Source organism: Elephas maximus, chromosome 17 (genome assembly GCF_024166365.1).
Source record: "Elephas maximus indicus isolate mEleMax1 chromosome 17, mEleMax1 primary haplotype, whole genome shotgun sequence".
Lineage (NCBI taxonomy): Eukaryota > Metazoa > Chordata > Mammalia > Proboscidea > Elephantidae > Elephas > Elephas maximus.
The window spans coordinates 50,045,478-50,065,460 of record NC_064835.1 but is presented as its reverse complement, the minus strand read 5'-3'; the positions used below and the strand labels follow the sequence as shown (position 1 = coordinate 50,065,460).

The 19,983-nt window shown below is 40.9% G+C and overlaps 1 protein-coding gene across 3 annotated transcripts in view; it reads left to right on the top strand.

Moving 5' to 3' along the window:
- DNAH6 (dynein axonemal heavy chain 6) overlaps window positions 1–19,983 on the top strand; it is a 315,642-nt gene that overhangs the window by 125,292 nt on the left and 170,367 nt on the right. For all 3 annotated transcript variants that reach the window (XM_049856189.1, XM_049856188.1, XM_049856190.1), the window contains exons 24-29: window positions 2,431–2,650; window positions 4,143–4,307; window positions 4,393–4,506; window positions 5,265–5,390; window positions 5,475–5,630; window positions 6,573–6,734. In XM_049856189.1, the coding sequence (XP_049712146.1) occupies window positions 2,431–2,650; window positions 4,143–4,307; window positions 4,393–4,506; window positions 5,265–5,390; window positions 5,475–5,630; window positions 6,573–6,734 (943 nt within the window). The remainder of the gene's footprint in view (window positions 1–2,430; window positions 2,651–4,142; window positions 4,308–4,392; window positions 4,507–5,264; window positions 5,391–5,474; window positions 5,631–6,572; window positions 6,735–19,983) is intronic.

Below are 19,983 nucleotides of genomic sequence, written 5' to 3'. Positions count from 1 at the left end.
GCTCTGTGTGCCATTAACTTCCCTCCACAAACCTTAATGAAGACTCCTATGAGGCACGGACCAAGTTAGGTGCTGTGGCACAGAGATGAATATGATACTGCTCCGGCCCTCACAGGGCTCGTAGTCTAACCCTTTACAGTTGTTTGTTTCAGTAGTTGAAAAAAAAAAAGGTAGGGAGATGTAAAAATGGCTTGGGGGAGCAGTGTCTGATCTCCTCTAACTTCAGGAGGGGAAAGGAGAACCAAGATCAACAGCCCAAGGCTGATTCCTATGAGGCGGTTGGTTCTGACACCAACCGTCCCTCCCACAGCACTCTCTACTTCTCTGTGTCCCCCTCCTCAGAAGACACATACCAGGCTCTTCACATTGCCTCCATGGAGCCTTTTTCTCTAGGCTTGAGGTGGGGACAAAGTCCATCCACCCCTGCCTTGTGGGGGCAGGGAGAACGCTTAGCACTTCTCTCTCCAAAAAATCCTGTCTCCAGCTCCCCAGCCTCTCCAGAGTTAACACTTTTATACCCTAAGGTGTTCATCTTTTTATACCCTCTTCACCTATCTCCTTGCAAATTGGTCCCAGGTGACCTGACATCTTGCTTTGAAATGTGAGAGTGGTTGGCAACTCTGGTCCTAGGCCTTCAGCCAAAGCGCAGACTCGAATAGTTACATCTTAACATCGAGTTGCATTATTTGGGAAAGGTTTGGTCAGGAACAGAGACACCACTCCAGGTATTTAGAGAAGGGGTTTCCTACAGGGAATTAGAGGTTTACACAGGTGCTGGAAGGCAGGAGAAGGAAAGAAGTGAGTTTTAAGGAAATCTGGAAGGCGGAGATCGCAGGAAGCTCCACCAGGAGTCTCAGCTGCCTGCAGTAAAAAAAGGAGGTGATTGTCTAGGAGGATGCGTGAAAACCAAAGACAAAACTGTACCTCTTCGGTCCGTCAGTGCCCCATGATTGACCACATCCTCCATAGGAGAAGTGTGGCTTCTCTTGTTTTCCACCTTCTCAGTCTCACAGAAGACCCTCTTACAGGCAGAATCCAGTCCAAGGGGAAGCGATCCTGAAAAATGTCCTAGCTTTTCCCTGTTGCAGGGATATCACCGAGTTGATGACAACCTAGGGCACTGGTTTGTACACTTAGTCCTTCAAAACATGAGACAGTAGGGATGTGGACAGCAGTGAAAAGAATCCTATTGATTGGAAACATTTTCTTTGAAGAACCACTGTCTTAAATCTTAGCAGTTAGTCCCTAATAAACTATTATAGAATGAGTCAGGATAGTCAGATAGGATAATAAACCAAATTCATTTGGAATGATTGAATATAATACAGAAATTATTTTCATAAAGACTGGCATTTGGAACAATATTTTTCATTATTTAGAGCAGGGGTTGGCAATTTTTTTTTTAAATAAAGGACCAGATAGTGAATATTTTAGGCTGGTCCCTGTTGCAACTACTCAACCCTGTCATTGTAGCACAAAAGGAGCCATAAACCCATAAAAAAAAAAATTGTCGTTGAGCCGATTCTGACTTACAGCGACCCTGTAGAACCGCCCCATAGGGTTTTCAAGGAGCACCTGGTGGATTCGAACTGCTGATCTTTTAGTTAGCAGCTGTAGCACTTAACCACCATGCCCCTAGGCATTCCAAAGGAGCCATAGACAGTATGTAAACAAACAGACATGCCTGTGTAACGAAAACTTTATTTATAAAAACAAGCAGCAGGCTGATTTGGCCCCTGGGCTGTAGTTTGCCATCCCCTGATTTATAGCAAAATAGTATTCTATATAAGTTCACAATTTCCTTTACCTGTTTTGCTGATAATAATATTGAAATATATACAAACGTTTAATTTCTACGTAGGTGCAGCTTCATGTAGTTGGAAATGGTGTGTTGGCAAATCATATCGTGCCACTTTTCACAGTAGCAGATACTGCAGGGAACAGTGTGTGCCTTTGGATTGGAAGGATCACTGGGTGCACACTCACAGGACAAGACAAGGTTCCTGTCACTGCCCACTTAGCCATCCATCCATTCATCCGATAAATTACGTACATGTGAGATACTAGGCTATATTCTAGGGGAAAAAATAACACAGCTTCACTCTAGGAGCTCAAAGCCAAGTGATACATACAAATCATTATAATAGCAAGAGCCAGCATTGCTTAACAACTTTTATTAAAAACCTTTATCTTTTATGCACCTGGCACTAACTATAGGTGTTTGAGATGCTTCATCACTAATCTTCACAACAGTTATGTTTAGGGACATGTGACCCTCCCAGAAACCCAGGACCAGCAGGTTAGCGGTTCAGAGAATCTGTGGATGGAAAAGAGATGTGGCTAATGGATTTATATTTTTGTTTGTTTGTTTGTTTATCCAAGGCTTTGCTTCAATTTCAAGTTATATTTTAAATATTTTCTTTAATCCAGGTTTTACTTCTTGTCAAATGATGAACTTCTAGAGATTTTGGCCCAGACACGAAATCCCCAAGCCGTGCAGCCACACTTAAGGAAGTGCTTTGACTCCATTTCAAAGCTGGAATTTGCTCTGATGCCTCCAGCAGAAGGGAAAATTCCTGGTATAGAAGGAGAACCAGAAAAGGTTTATACTAATGATATTTTAGCAATGCTATCACCAGAGGGAGAAAGGGTAAGAAGCTTTTTGTTTATTCTTATTTGTAGATAAAGCTTGTTTCTTCTCCTGTTGAGGGTAGAGGTTTATTCATTCTCTCTCTAAGCATTCATCAAGTGCTACTGTGTTCCATGTATTCTACTGGCTTGGGGGTTTCCAAGATGAAAGACTTGCCCTCAGAGAGTTCACAGCCTAGCAGACCAACAGTCACGCAGACAACGAAAAAGCACCACAGTAAATGCAGTAACAGAGGCATGTGCTCTGTGCCTGGTAACCAGGTAGAGAAAACTGGAACCATGTCTTACCCAACTCATAGGTGCAATAGCAGACTAGGTAAAGGCATTGGTTCTACAGCCGGGCCACCTGGATGCAAGACACAGACCTACCTTTTAACCTCATCTATAACATGGGAATTAATCATAATACCTGGTTAATGAAACTAGGAGGATGGTCAGTTGCTAATACACAGAATGTACTTAGCACAGTACACAGTACACTGGACGGGTATTAGTTACCATCAGCAGCGGCTGCATATCCAGGGCATGGCACACGGTGACCACTGAGTGGGTGACTTCATATCAGAGAGTGACACACACAGGGAGCTGAGGAAGATGGAGAGGAGCCTTTGCCATGTGGACATGGGAGGGAACAGCATTCCAGACAGAGGAAATGTGCAGGGACACGCCAAGGAGTCCAGTCCCAGCAGAGCAGTGGAGTGTATGTGTGAGTAGCAGGAGCCCATACACATATTATTTGTCCTCATTTGATCCTTTTGCAAAAGATTTGCTCGTCACTGGTACAGAAGAAGAGAAAGGAGAAGACCAAGGCTAGGATCCTGGAGAAACAAGAAATTTAGAGGGAGAGTAGAAGAAGAAAAGATGGAGACCAAGACAAGCAGGGCAATTTGGTTATTGGAAATCCAAGAAACAAATATGAGAAGGACTGAAAAGTGTCAGTTGGACTTGATGGTTCAGGGAACATCAGTAACCTTAATGAGCACAGATTTAGAGGAGTGGTTGGGGGCAAAAATCAAATTGCAGCAAATAAGGAGGTGATAAGTGAGGAAATTCACGCAGTGTATGTAGACTTTTCTTTGTGGAGGTAAGCTCCCACAGAAAGCAGTAAGAATTAAAGCAATAAGTAGAGGGGGAGAGGTATATAAAAAGAACTCATTGCCATTGAGTCAATTCCAACTTGTAGCGACCCTAAGTGGGATACCAAAAACCCAAAAATCTGTTGCCATCGAGTCAATTCCAACTCATAGCGACCCTATAGGACAGAGTAAAACTGCCCCATAGAGTTTCCAAGGAGCGCCTGGTGGATTCAAACCACTTACCTTTTGGTTAGTAGCTGTAGCACTAAACCACTGTGCCACCAGGGTACAATTTCCAGTATTAGTGGTCAGGCTTCAGTGTTTACACAGCATGGAGTTATATTACAGAAGTACAAAGAACACACAGGGTGTGAGTCCCATGGGAGACATTTCCTCATTGCCCTGATTGTCTCCTAGGTTGGCCTGGGAAAAGGCCTCAAGGCCCGAGGCAACGTGGAGGAATGGCTTGGTAAAGTGGAAGAAGCCATGTTCTCGTCTTTGCGCCGCCTGTGCAAGGCTGCGATCGCTGACTATCAGGGGAAACTGAGGACGAACTGGGTGATTGCTGGCCACCCTTCTCAGGTAACTTACGCTTGTTCTGTTTCCATCTCTGAGTCTTCTTTCTGGTGAGATGCATCACACGCTTAAGAAAGATGTTTTCATACAGGTTGTCCTGACCGTTTCTCAGATCATGTGGTGTCGTGATTTGACAGAGTGTTTGGAAACAGATGGCGGGGACTGCCAAGAAGCCCTGGAAGCTTTTGAAAAAGTCAACTTTGAGGTGAGATTTTTAACAGTAACAGTGAACATATTGCTGTGCAGGATGGTCTCAGGGGTTTTTGTCAGTATGGTGATGCAACTCACTTTATTTCTGAAATTCTAATGCTCTGACGTGACCAGTAAGGCTTTGGGGTTCTCACTAAAACCATTTACCTTTGAGTTTTCTTGGGAGTAATTGGTGTTTGTGTAGTATTTAAAAGACTGCTTATAAAAATAGGAGGAAAACAATTCAAGAGGAAAACATCACGGTCATAATGGTTTGCAACTTTTTTAAAGAGAAATTGTGTTTACTAGGTCCTAGATATCTCCTGCAAAAAAAGTTCATTCCATCCAGGAAAACTCCAGAATTTGTACTGTTTCTATTTCTAGACTCAAGATATACTTTTCTGCTGTTTTAGAGACCCCTCAGGCAACTATTAATAAAAATATAAATGACTGAATGAGTCTAAATACCATTCTGGGTCTGGGAAATGCTGTTTTATAGGTGGGCCTAACTTTCAACTCCAAATTCAATGCTCTTTCCAAACAATATTGCATTTTTAAACACTCACTCTTAAACAAAAAGAAAAGGAGGAACCATCTTTCTTGGAATAAGAGAAAACTCTCTCATTAAAGTCCTCAATGGAATTTCTGTTCTATCCTATACAGTCGCTATGAGTCAAATCGACTCAACAGCAGTGGGTTTATATATATATACATATATATATATACATAAGCTGATGTTTGAAAATTCATCATGACGATTTTTTTAATTTGTAGAGATTAAATGCCCTGGCTGCATTAGTTCGAGGCAGTCTTCCTAAATTGCACAGAAACATCATAACTGCCTTAATTACTATTGATGTACATGCAAGAGACATTGTCACCGAACTTGTTGAAGCCAAGGTAAGTGCTTCATTTAAATAAAATCATATATTTCTTTCCGAAATTACTGCATCTAATGTGTTATCATTTGTCTCACTTACGTAGATAGATGGAGTTGAATCCTTTGACTGGCAGCGACAACTGCGCTATTATTGGGATGTAGACCTGGATAATTGTGTGGCTCGAATGGCGCTGTCTCAGTACACTTATGGCTACGAATATTTAGGTGCATGCCCAAGATTAGTTATTACTCCTCTCACGGTAAGCTACTGCTCACTTAAGTCAATGTTGACACAAAAGTGTTTTCCTACCAAAATCAGTCTTTAAAAGTTTTCTCTAACATTAACTCATGAACGGATGTAAAAATGGCGTGGGGGTGGCATCTGACCTCCTCCAACCCCACAAAGGGGAAGGAGAACCAAGATCAATGGTGCAAGGCTGACTCCCATGACGTGGAAGCCAGACAAGCTTCCTCTCTCCGCCATCTTTACCAATTCTGACACCAACCATCCCTCCCACAGCACTCTCTACTTCTCTGCTGGGTTCAATAATTCATTGCAATGACCACACAGATCTCACAGACCATACTCACAATTACAGGGTTTATTAGGGAAGTAACAGGTTACAGTTCAGGCTCAGGATACTCAAGGATACAGTTCTTCCATCAGGACAGTCTCTTCCCAGCTGTGCTTGCACGTATACCTCTCCTTGGCCCTCGGCCTCTGCCAAAGGCTCTCAGCTTTCTCTCTCCATGGGCCAGGAAGCCCGCCATGCTGTCTCCTGCTGCTGAGTCTCTGCTGCTGGTTTCTCCTTTCTTGATGGTGGTGGGCTCTTCTTCCTCCCACCTCTGGAATCACTCATTTCAAGCCCAGCAGGGATGGCAAAACTGACCAATCCCTAGGTGGAATACAATTCCCCTGTCTGCACAGTCCCACCCAATCACCTGAGTGGGAGTTACAAGACCATGGCAAGAAAGATCACACAAAAGCAATCCATTACACCTCAATGGATTTGCCATGAATTCATCTTTGTGAAGCAGAGATTTGCATCATTTGATTATGCGTGTGGTTCTTTGAGTATCTTTCAATTTCTGTAAAACCTTTCATGCAAAGTAGTGCCCCTCTCCTACAGAAAGGAAAGGACTTATGTAGAAGTGGCTACAATTGGTTCCCTTCAATAATGACAATTTATTGATTTCTTCAGGATCGTTGCTACCTTTGCCTCATGGGTGCTTTGCAACTCGACCTGGGGGGTGCCCCAGCTGGTCCTGCTGGCACTGGGAAAACTGAGACTACCAAAGACCTAGCAAAAGCTCTTGCCATCCAGTGTGTGGTCTTTAACTGCTCTGATGGTTTGGACTACAAGGTACAGTCCCAGCATCTGAATACTAACATTGTGTGTTTTACACACCCTTGTCTACTTGCAACAGGACATAGCAAAAGGAGAGAATGGGGTGATGGCAGCTGCTTTGGGTGTCTTCTTTAGGGTCAGAGAAAAGATTAGAGCCCTTCAATTATGGGAAAGAAATACAATGCAAAATTAGGTATGTAAAACAGCATCTCCTCAAAGTATGTTTCTTGGGATAGTACTATAACGTATTCAGATAAAAAGAAAAAGAAGTCCATGCTATGCCTCATTCCCCTCCTGATTTCACAACAAACAGTAGCACATTACATGCCGATGGAGCCCCACAGTTAGGAAATCTGTTTTACTTCATTTTGATCATGGGTTCCTTTTATCCACTAACACACAGAGCTAATATTCTCATTTTTCTGAAAGTTACACAAATACCTGTATAATGTCTAAATATAGAATATAAACATTTAAATTGGCCAAGTAAATTGAACTCATTAATTTTTATAGAGTAAATCCGTTATTTTTCAGAAGCACCTCCTGGAATTAGTGTTTAATGGGACACATTTTTTTTTTTTTAATCTATTTTTTTAAGTCTTAGAATAGAAAGGACATTGCTGGGAAAGTCTTTTTGCTGAATAAACAAAAAACAATGGAAGTGCAACCTAGGCACTCAGCTCTTTCACAGCGGGAGAGCTTAGAGAGGAATTAACCGGTTAAACCAGTTGCAGTGGGTTCTGAATTGACTCATGGAGACTCATGTGTGTCTGAGTAGAACTTTGCTCCATTGGGTTTTCAGTGGCTGATTTTTCAAAAGTAGATCAACAGGTCTTTCTTCTGAGGCACCTCTGGGAAGACTCAAACCTCCAACCTTTCAGTTAGGCAAACACGTTAATTGTTTGGACCACCCAGGGACTCTTAGGGAGAGGAATTAGTGACTGGAAAAGCTGCTTGGGAGAACGGTAAACAAGAAAGGTGACTTCTCTACCCATAAAGCAAGATGGCAGAGGCAGGCCTCCAAGTACCCTCAGGAAAGAATATGGGAAACTGTTGTCACCAGTCTATGGAAGAATTCATACTCAGTAACATTAAAAAAAAGTCTACACATGAAAAACCTCAAACTGTGCAGAAAGATCCAAAATGAAAAGTAAAAATTTTCCTTCCCAGAGATAAGTTTTCTGATTTTGTTTTTAGTTCTTCTGGTGATCGCTACTAAATCTGTAAAAACACGTATATTTATAAATTTGTATGTATCAGCTTCAGACAATATCTACCAACTCATTAATAAGTAGATCAGGATTTTATTACACATGACCTTCCAACTTCCTGCTCCAGCACACCTGGAGTCCCTCCCTGTCCCTTTCCCCAGGCGTAACTTTCATCCTGACTTTGGGGATTATCATGCATATGCATGTATGATACATATGTACCCCTAAATAAAATGTCATATCATTTTGTCTGTCCACTGAGCACTTTGTCTATGAGACTCATCCAGTTTGGTGCCTGTAAGGTCTATTTTATTCATTTTCACAGCTGTATACCCTTCCGTTCTATGAAGATACCAAGATTTATTCATTCATTCTCCTTCTGATAGACATTTAGTTTGTTTCTAATACAGTATTTTGCTCTATTAGAAACAACGCCACTCTGTGACACTGACCTGTGTCTCCAGGTGCATGAACTCCTTGATTTCTCTGCTGCGTGTAAACCTACGAGCAGGTCTCAGGGTGTCCGTCTTCATCTTGACTGAGTAAGGACAAATGGTTATCTACAGCAATTGTGATAATGTATGCATCCGACACTGGAACTATCTGCCGGAACTATCACAAGTTGCCTTTGCTCCATGCCTTTACCAATGCTATCAGATTTTTTTTTTAATGTTATTTTTACTATTTTAATTATTATTATTTTTTTTGTGGTAAGTATGTAGGTAACAGAATATCTGCTGCTATCGGGGTTTTGAATTGCCAATCTGAGGGGTATCTCTTTGTATTCCCTGGTTGCTAGTAAGGTTGAGTGCCTTTTCAAATATTTACAACCATTGGGGTTTCCTCCTCTATAAAATATCTATTCGCGTCTCTTGCTCAGTTTTTATGTATTTTTTATACTAACCTTCTCTCAGTTAGGTATTATTTCTGTCTTAGGCTGAGTTCTCTAGAGAAGCAAAACCAGTAAAGCATATAAATACATAGAGAGAAATTTATATCAGGGAAATGGCTCACACGATTGTAAAGGCTGGAACATCCCAAGTCTATGAATCAAGATAGAGGCTTCTCTCGATTCACCTGGCCACAGGGGCCGGTGAACCCAAGACTGGCAGGTCAGAGAGCAGGGCTCTTGCTCACAGGCTGTGAAGATCTGCGAATCCCAAGATCAGCAAATAAGCTAATACCGCAAGTCCCAAGAACCAGAGGTCAGACGAATGGGAGGCAGCCGCAGGATCCAGAGTGAGCAAAAAGCCAGAATGTCTGCTTATATTCCAATGCAGGCCACACCCCAAAGGAATCTCTCCTTCAACTGATTGGCTACGCACAGCAGATTTCGTCATGGGAGTGACTGCATATAAACACTGAGAATCATGGTCCAGCCAGTTGACACGCAATCTTAACCATCACAATTTCCTACTTCTGCCCTCTGCTAAGGCCTAGAAGCATTGATAACCTAGTAGCAGCACTTCTGGTACCCAGATTGTGATCTTAAATACAAGTTTCTACTAAAAGTAACCAGGGCTGGTTCTAGGGCTAGGGCAGGAAATGCATGAGATGAGCTTGGGACATTTTGTCTCGTCTATAACAAGAAAAAGATCCGGAAGCACTGGGGTCAAATAAAAAAGAATCAGAATCTCTCTTAGAGAGGCTTCCACTGGCCAAAGATGGGACACTATGAGAATAATAATAATAACAACTGCAGTAGATCAAAACTCATCAAATTCTGATTTTAAATATTTTAAACTACCTTAATTTAAATATATTATTTACATAAATAAATATATTAAATATTTTATTTTAAAATCTATGAATAACAACAACAACAAAGAAACTGGCAATGATCATCATTGCTAAGACAGTAGGTAAAGGACTAATGAAATGTTTATAATGGATGGGTCAGGCTGGTAATCAGTAGTATGTATCACCTGTTGTGATATACAATCTATGAAGTATTTCCACTAAAAAAAATTTAAACCTCAATCTAATCTAATCAAGCCTCTAAATTTAAATACCAGTTTTCAGGACATATAGAAAATAGAAGAACATGTCAAACACCACCACAAGAATGCAATCGGCCAAATACGGAATGTGAAAAACTCTGTACGGAAAATAACCTATAAAAACTTATTGCTGTGGAGCTAATTTTTACTCACAGAGACCCTACAGGGCAGAGTAGAACTGCTCCATGGGGTTTCTAAAGAGCTGCTGGTGGATTTGAACTGCCAGCCTTTTGGTTAGCAGCCAAGATCTTAACTACTGCTAACCTGTAGAAAAGAACCCACTGCCGTCGAGTCGATTCCGACTCATAACCACGAAAATATACAAATATATATAAATATAAAAGTAGCGACCTTCGAAAAATAAATTGCATAAAAGGAGGATGGTGCAGGGAACTGTTACTGATTTAAAGAGACTTAAGAGACATATGGGGCAGTTCTACTCTGTCCTATAGGTTCGCTATGAGTTGGAATCGACTCGACGGCAACGTGCTTAAGAAACATATTAATCAAATACAGTGTTTGGACCTTGAAACATGCACCAGGATTAGATGATACTAAGGAATTAGTGCTTTTTATTGTTGTTTTGTTGATGTCTGTTATGATATTGGTTGTTTGGTTGAGTTTTTCTAAGTTCTTAGGTGTTAGAGAATTTTTGGTGAAATGATATGCTATTTGGTGATTGCTTTAAGATATTCCAATGACAACAAAAAAGTATTGGAGAGCAAAAAACAAAACAAAAAAAGGAGTGGAAGGCGGAGCCAAGATGGCGGACTAGGCAGACGCTACCTCGGATCCCTCTTACAACAAAGACACGGAAAAACAAGTGAATCGATCACATACATAACAATCTACGAACCCTGAACAACAAACACAGATTTAGAGACGGAGAACGAACTAATACGGGGAAGCAGCGATTGTTTCCAGAGCCTGGAGCCAGCGTACCAGTCAGGTACGGCACAAGCACAGAGACCTGCTCCACCCCCCTGAACTAACCCCGGGACGGGGACCAGCTGGTTCCACGGGCGGCGTGGGACGCAGCCGGTAGGAGAAGTCCCCGGGAGGCAGTGACTGATCTTGGAGCAGAAAGAGCAGCATCCGAGCCGGGGAACCGTCCCGCAGGGATTAGGACTGGACGCAGGTACGCCATAAACACGGAGAGTTGCTCCACCCCCTGAACTAACCCCGGGAAGGGGACCAGCCGGGTCGCGCGGGCGGCGTGGGACGCAGCCGGTAGGAGAAGTCCCCGGGAGGCAGCGACTGGTATTGGAGTGGGGAGAACAGCGTTCCAGCCAGGACACTCGGTCGCGGCACAAGCACAGGGAGCTACTCCACCCATCTGAACTAACCCCGGGAGGGGGCCCACCTAGTTCACGGGGGCGGCACGGCCACGCGGCTGGAGAGACGAGAAGTCCCCGGGAGGCAGCGACTGATTTTGGAGTTGAGAGTGCACCGTCCCAGTAGGGGAGCCTTGACGCTGGGCGTGGGGCTGGAAGCGGAGGATCTGACCGTGACTCCAGCGGGCCAGACCCCCCGGGGGCAATCTCCACACAGCCAGCACACATAGGCGACGCGCCCGCGGGAATCTCAGATATAACAGTCATTCCAAGCAAGACAAGCAACTCTGGCTATATTCTGAGGTGCTACTCTCCTATCTCTCTGTTCCCTCCCCCACCCTTCCCAGGCGGCTTCATTAACATCTGAATAGCCTGAGCCAAAGGGAGAACTCTGATAGGGATCTGACTGCAGTTTTTTTTTTAGCGGATTTTCTGGAAAAACTAGTTTCCCAGTGATGGCTCGGAGACAACAATCCATATCAAACCACTTAAAGAAGCAGACCGGGACAGCTTCTCCAACCCCCCAAACAAAAGAATCAAAATCTTTCCCAAATGAAGATACAATTTTGGAATTATCAGATACAGAATATAAAAAACTAATTTACAGAATGCTTAATGATATCACAAATGAAATTAGGATATCTGCAGAAAAAGCCAAGGAACACACTGATAAAACTGTTGAAGAACTCAAAAAGATTATTCAAGAACATACTGGAAAAATTAATAAGTTGCAAGAATCCATAGAGAGACAACATGTAGAAATCCAAAAGATTAACAATAAAATAACAGAATTAGACAACGTAATAGGAAGTCAGAGGAGCAGACTCGAGCAATTAGAATGCAGACTGGGACATCTGGAGGACCAGGGAATTAACACCAACATAGCTGAAAAAAAATCAGATAAAAGAATTAAAAAAAATGAAGAAACCCTAAGAATTATGTGGGACTCTATCAAGAAGGATAACCTGCGGGTGATTGGAGTCCCAGAACAGGGAGGAGGGACAGAAAACACAGAGAAAATAGTTGAAGAACTTCTGACAGAAAACTTCCCTGACATCATGAAAGACGAAAGGATATCTATCCAAGATGCTCATCGAACCCCATTTAAGATTGATCCAAAAAGAAAAACACCAAGACATATTATCATCAAACTCACCAAAACCAAAGATAAACAGAAAATTTTAAAAGCAGCCAGGGAGAAAAGAAAGGTTTCCTTCAAGGGAGAATCAATAAGAATATGTTCTGACTACTCAGCAGAAACCATGCAGGCAAGAAGGGAATGGGACGACATATACAGAACACTGAAGGAGAAAAACTGCCAGCCAAGGATCATATATCCAGCAAAACTCTCTCTGAAATATGAAGGCGAAATTAAGATATTTACAGACAAACACAAGTTTAGAGAATTTGCAAAAACCAAACCAAAGCTACAAGAAATACTAAAGGATATTGTTTGGTCAGAGAACCAATAATATCAGATATCAGCACAACACAAGGTCACAAAACAGAACGTCCTGATATCAACTCAAATAGGGAAATCACAAAAACAAACAAATTAAGATTAATTAAAAAAAAAAAAATACACATAACAGGGAATCATGGAAGTCAATAGGTAAAAGATCACAATAATCAAAAAGAGGGACTAAATACAGGAGGCATTGAACTGCCATATGGAGAGTGATACAAGGCGATATAGAACAATACAAGTTAGGTTTTTACTTAGAAAAATAGGGGTATATAATGAGGTAACCACAAAAAGGTATAACAACTCTATAACTCAAGACAAAAACCAAGAAAAACGTAACGACTCAACTAACATAAAGTCAAACACTATGAAAATGAGGATCTCACAATTTACTAAGAAAAACGCCTCAACACAAAAAAGTATGTGGAAAAATGAAATTGTCAACAACACACATAAAAAGGCATCAAAATGACAGCACTAAAAACTTATTTATCTATAATTACCCTGAATGTAAATGGACTAAATGCACCAATAAAGAGACAGAGAGTCACAGACTGGATAAAGAAACACGATCCATCTATATGCTGCCTACAAGAGACACACCTTAGACTTAGAGACTCAAATAAACTAAAACTCAAAGGATGGAAAAAAGTATATCAAGCAAACAATAAGCAAAAAAGAAGAGGAGTAGCAATATTAATTTCTGACAAAATAGACTTTAGACTTAAATCCACCACAAAGGATAAAGAAGGACACTATATAATGATAAAAGGGACAATTGATCAGGAAGACATAACCATATTAAATATTTACGCACCCAATGACAGGGCTGCAAGATACATAAATCAAATTTTAACAGAACTGAAAAGCGAGATAGATACCTCCACAATTATAGTAGGAGACTTCAACACACCACTTTCGGAGAAGGACAGGACATCCAGCAAGAAGCTCAACAGAGACACGGAAGATCTAATTACAACAATCAACCAACTTGACCTCATTGACTTATACAGAACTCTCCACCCAACTGCTGCAAAATATACTTTTTTTTCCAGCGCACATGGAACATTCTCTAGAATAGACCACATATTAGGACATAAAACAAACCTTTGCAGAGTCCAAAACATCGAAATATTACAAAGCATCTTCTCAGATCACAAGGCAATAAAACTAGAGATCAATAACAGAAAAACGAGGGAAAAGAAATCAAATACTTGGAAAATGAACAATACCCTCCTGAAAAAAGACTGGGTTATAGAAGACATCAAGGAGGGAATAAGGAAATTCATAGAAAGCAACGAGAATGAAAATACTTCCTATCAAAACCTCTGGGACACAGCAAAAGCAGTGCTCAGAGGCCAATTTATATCAATAAATGCACACATACAAAAAGAAGAAAGAGCCAAAATCAGAGAACTGTCCCGACAACTTGAACAAATAGAAACTGAGCAACAAAAGAATCCATCAGGCACCAGAAGAAAACAAATAATACAAATTAGAGCTGAACTAAATGAATTAGAGAACAGAAAAACAATTGAAAGAATTAACAAAGCCAAAAGCTGGTTCTTTGAAAAAATTAACAAAATTGATAAACCATTGGCTAGACTGACTAAAGAAATACAGGAAAGGAAACAAATAACCCGAATAAGAAATGAGAAGGACCACATCACAACAGAACCAAATGAAATTAAAAGAATCATTTCAGATTATTATGAAAAATTGTACTCTAACAAATTTGAAAACCTAGAAGAAATGGATGAATTCCTGGAAAAACACTACCTACCTAAACTAACACATTCAGAAGTAGAACAACTAAATAGACCCATAACAAAAAAAGAGATTGAAACGGTAATCAAAAAACTCCCAACAAAAAAAAGTCCCGGCCCGGACGGCTTCACTGCAGAGTTCTACCAAATTTTCAGAGAAGAGTTAACACCACTACTACTAAAGGTATTCCAAAGCATAGAAAATGACGGAATACTACCCAACTCATTCTATGAAGCCACCATCTCCCTGATACCAAAACCAGGTAAAGACATTACAAAAAAAGAAAATTATAGACCTATATCCCTCATGAACATTGATGCAAAAATCCTCAACAAAATTCTAGCCAATAGAATCCAACAACACATCAAAAAAATAATTCACCCTGATCAAGTGGGATTTATACCAGGTATGCAAGGCTGGTTTAATATCAGAAAAACCATTAATGTAATCCATCACATAAATAAAACAAAAGACAAAAACCACATGATCTTATCAATTGATGCAGAAAAGGCATTTGACAAAGTCCAACACCCATTCATGATAAAAACTCTTACCAAAATAGGAATTGAAGGAAAATTCCTCAACATAATAAAGGGCATCTATGCAAAGCCAACAGCCAATGTCACTCTAAATGGAGAGAACCTGAAAGCATTTCCCTTGAGAACGGGAACCAGACAAGGATGCCCTTTATCACCGCTCTTATTCAACATCGTGTTGGAAGTCTTAGCCAGGGCAATCAGGCTAGACAAAGAAATAAAAGGTATCCGGATTGGCAAGGAAGAAGTAAAGTTATCACTATTTGCAGATGACATGATTATATACACAGAAAACCCTAAGGAATCCTCCAGAAAACTACTGAAACTAATAGAAGAGTTTGGCAGAGTCTCAGGTTATAAAATAAACATACAAAAATCACTTGGATTCCTCTACATCAACAAAAAGAACACCGAAGAGGAAATAACCAAATCAATACCATTCACAATAGCCCCCAAGAAGATAAGATACTTAGGAATAAATCTTACCAAGGATGTAAAAGACCTATACAAAGAAAACTACAAAGCTCTACTACAAGAAATTCAAAAGGACATACTTAAGTGGAAAAACATACCTTGCTCATGGATAGGAAGACTTAACATAGTAAAAATGTCTATTCTACCAAAAGCCATCTATACATTTAACGCACTTCCGATCCAAATTCCAATGTCATATTTTAAGGGGATAGAGAAACAAATCACCAATTTCATATGGAACGGAAAGAAGCCCCGGATAAGCAAAGCACTACTGAAAAAGAAGAAGAAAGTGGGAGGCCTCACCTTACCTGACTTCAGAAACTATTATACAGCCACAGTAGTCAAAACAGCCTGGTATTGGTACAACAACAGACACATAGACCAATGGAACAGAATTGAGAACCCAGACATAGATCCATCCACGTATGAGCAGCTGATATTTGACAAAGGACCAGTGTCAATTAACTGGGGAAAAGATAGCCTTTTTAACAAATGGTGCTGGCATAACTGGATATCCATTTGCAAAAAAATGAAACAGGACCCATACCTCACACCATGCACAAAAACTAACTCCAAGTGGATCAAAGACCTAAACATAAAGACTAAAACGATAAAGATCATGGAAGAAAAAATTGGGACAACCCTAGGAGCCCTAATACAAGGTATAAACAGAATACAAAACATTACCAAAAATGATGAAGAGAAACCCGATAACTGGGAGCTCCTAAAAATCAAACACCTATGCTCATCTAAAGACTTCACCAAAAGAGTAAAAAGACCACCTACAGATTGGGAAAGAATTTTCAGCTATGACATCTCCGACCAGCGCCTGATCTCTAAAATCTACATGATTCTGTCAAAACTCAACCACAAAAAGACAAACAACCCAATCAAGAAGTGGGCAAAGGATATGAACACACATTTCACTAAAGAAGATATTCAGGCAGCCAACAGATACATGAGAAAATGCTCTCGATCATTAGCCATTAGAGAAATGCAAATTAAAACTACGATGAGATTCCATCTCACACCAGCAAGGCTGGCATTAATCCAAAAAACACAAAAGAATAAATGTTGGAGAGGCTGCGGAGAGATTGGAACTCTCATACACTGCTGGTGGGAATGTAAAATGGTACAACCACTTTGGAAATCTATCTGGCGTTATCTTAAACAGTTAGAAATAGAACTACCATACAACCCAGAAATCCCACTCCTAGGAATATACCCTAGAGATACAAGAGCCTTCATACAAACAGATATATGCACACCCATGTTTATTGCAGCTCTGTTTACAATAGCAAAAAGTTGGAAGCAACCAAGGTGTCCATCAACGGATGAATGGGTAAATAAATTGTGGTATATTCACACAATGGAATACTACGCATCGATAAAGAACAGTGACGAATCTCTGAAACATTTCATAACATGGAGGAACCTGGAAGGCATTATGCTGAGCGAAATTAGTCAGAGGCAAAAGGACAAATATTGTATAAGACCACTATTATAAGATCTTGAGAAATAGTAAACCTGAGAAGAACACATACTTTTGTGGTTACGAGGGGGGGAGGGAGGGAGGGTGGGAGAGGGTTTTTTATTGATTAATCAGTAGATAAGAACTGCTTTAGGTGAAGGGAAAGACAACACTCAATACATGGAAGGTCAGCTCAATTGGACTGGACCAAAAGCAAAGAAGTTTCCGGGATAAAATGAATGCTTCAAAGGTCAGCGGAGCAAGCGCGGGGGTCTGGGGAACATGGTTTGCGGGGACTTCTAAGTCAATTGGCAAAATAATTCTATTATGAAATCATTCTGCATCCCACTTCGAAATGTGGCGTCTGGGGTCTTAAATGCTAACAAGCAGCCATCGAAGATGCAGCAATTGGTCTCAACCCACCTGGAGCAAAGGAAAATGAAGAACACCAAGCCCACATGACAACTAAGAGCCCAAGAGACAGAAAGGGCCACATGAACCAGAGACCTACATCATCCTGAGACCAGAAGAACTAGTTGGTGCCCGGCCACAGTCGATGACTGCCCTGACAGGGAGCTCAGCAGAGGACCCCTGAGGGAGCAGGAGATCAGTGGGATGCAGACCCCAAATTCTCATAACAAGACCAAACTTAATGGTCTGACTGAGACTGGAGGAATCCCGGCGGCCATGCTCCCCAGACCTTCAGCTGACACAGGACAGGAACCATCCCCGAAGACAACTCATCAGAAATGAAAGGGACTGGTCAGCGGGTGGGAGAGAGATGCTGATGAAGAGTGAGCTAATTATATCAGGTGGACACTTGAGATTGTGTTGGCAACTCTTGCCTGGAGGGGGGATGGGAGGATAGAGAGAGAGGGAAGCCGGCAAAATTGTCAAGAAAGGAGAGACTGAAAGGGCTGACTCAAGACGGGGAGAGTAAGTGGGAGTAGGGAGTGAGATGTATGTAAACTTATATGTGACAGACTGATTGGATTTGTAAACGTTCACTTGAAGCTTAATAAAAGTTATTAAAAAAAAAGAAAAAAAAGAAAAAAAAAAAAAAAAGGAGTGGAACATTGGTAATTATTAAGCTGGGATATGTGTACATTCTGTCACCTCTTGTATATGTTTATAAATTTCCGAAATAGAACATTTTTCAAATCAAGTAGAAAGCAACACAAAATAAAATGGTAGAAATAATTACAAAAATTCTTTTAAATGATGAATCAACTACTATTAATTAAATCTCTGAAAAAAGAAGAAAAAATAGCTCCTGACTTCTGTCAGCTGAGAGCTGACATGACTCAAACAGGCTACAAGCTTCTCTCTGGTTGAACACGAACAATTTCACAGAACACCAACATCAGGTAAGGTCCATGATGAGCAAAACAAAAGACCACACCATGTCAAAGGACAGACAGAAAGAACAATGTCCAAACCACAAAAATGACCAAACATCCCCCTCTCCTGGTTAACTTGAGTACTACTGCTTCTTTACCAATGATGTCTTTGACACACTGTCCTTCAGTCTCCTAGATAAATAGTATTATGATAGCCCTGGTGGTTATAACCAGTGGTTGCTAATCAAAAGGCTGAGAGTTCAAATCCACCAGCCGCTCCTTGAAATCCCTATGGGGCAGTTCCACTCTGTCTTATAGAGATGCTATGAGTCAATAGTAACAGGTTTGATTTTTTTATTTCTGTCATAGAATTACCCTGCTTTTTGACAGCATCTAATTCAGAGCAAAACCCTGCTTCATTCAATGTTCCTCAAAATTTACTACTAAAAGCCCAAACCTTAAAACAAGCCCTCCCAATGGAGTCTTACTGAAAGACTCCTGTGTGATCTCCCTTGTTAAAACAAGTAATAAACCCAATTTTGTTGACTGGGAGAATGTTCCTGGTGATCGTTGGCTTGAGGGCATTGACCTTTCCTTCACTTTTGTTGGAAGCAAAGAATGGGAAACTACCTGACTCGTAAAAGGATTTGTTATCTAGTCAGTCATTGGAAGCAGTCATTTGCTCAAGATCAATATTCGGAATTGTCCCCCTTGTTTGGCATCCTGGAACAATGCACCCCAGTAAGTTTTATTTTGGCTGAGAGCAGACCTGCTAGTAGCATCCACAGGACCTTGAACATGGGGCACATGACTTGGTGAACAGAGCCAACAAGCACTGGATTTCAAACTCTCACTCTCCCCCTAGGCAGGCACAAACTGCGCAGTCAGGAATGGAGGACAGGGGCGCTTGTGAAGGGTAGATGGAAATGAAGACCCAGAAGACCCAGCAGACTGCAGGCGTCTTCTCAAGGAGATACACTTTAGCAAAGAGCCCTTTACAACTGCCCATTCACAAGTGTCCCTTGGGATGTGTACCCACAGGGGTACGTGTACTCTGAGTTTGTAAAGATCTTTGCTCTACAGTACAGATGAGTTAGTTCCTCAGCTTTGTCTTCCAGTTTACCAGCTTGATTTTTAATTCTATCCATTCTATTATTCACTGTATCCACTTAATTTTCTTAACCTTGTAAATATTATTAATTTTCAAGGACTGCTTCTTATGTCTAATTCTTTATGTGTGTGCATGTTTGTGTGTGTGTGTATTTATACCATCTTGTTTTATTATCAGAATGCCATTTCCTCTCAAACCTCTCTGAGGATTTTATATGAATCTCTTAAAAAATTCTCTTCTGTTCCCTAAACTATCTCCGTTTTCTCCAAAGCTATCCACATTCAGTTCGTTCTCATTCCTTCTCTTTCTTGATGTTGATTTTTCCTAAATGCCTATTAATCATTGCTTCTTGGTTCATCAGTATGGATGGAGGACTAAGCTGATTGGTGTGGAGAGCTCATTTCCTCAACAGGCTCTTCCTTTAAACGTAAGAGCTACTGTGAGCTCTGCCAAGTGCAAGATACGTTGACCGCAGACTTCCCCACGGAATGTGTGGAGCAACAAAGAAGCCAGAAAAACCCTATTTAAAAAAAAAAAAAAAAAAACTCGTTGCCA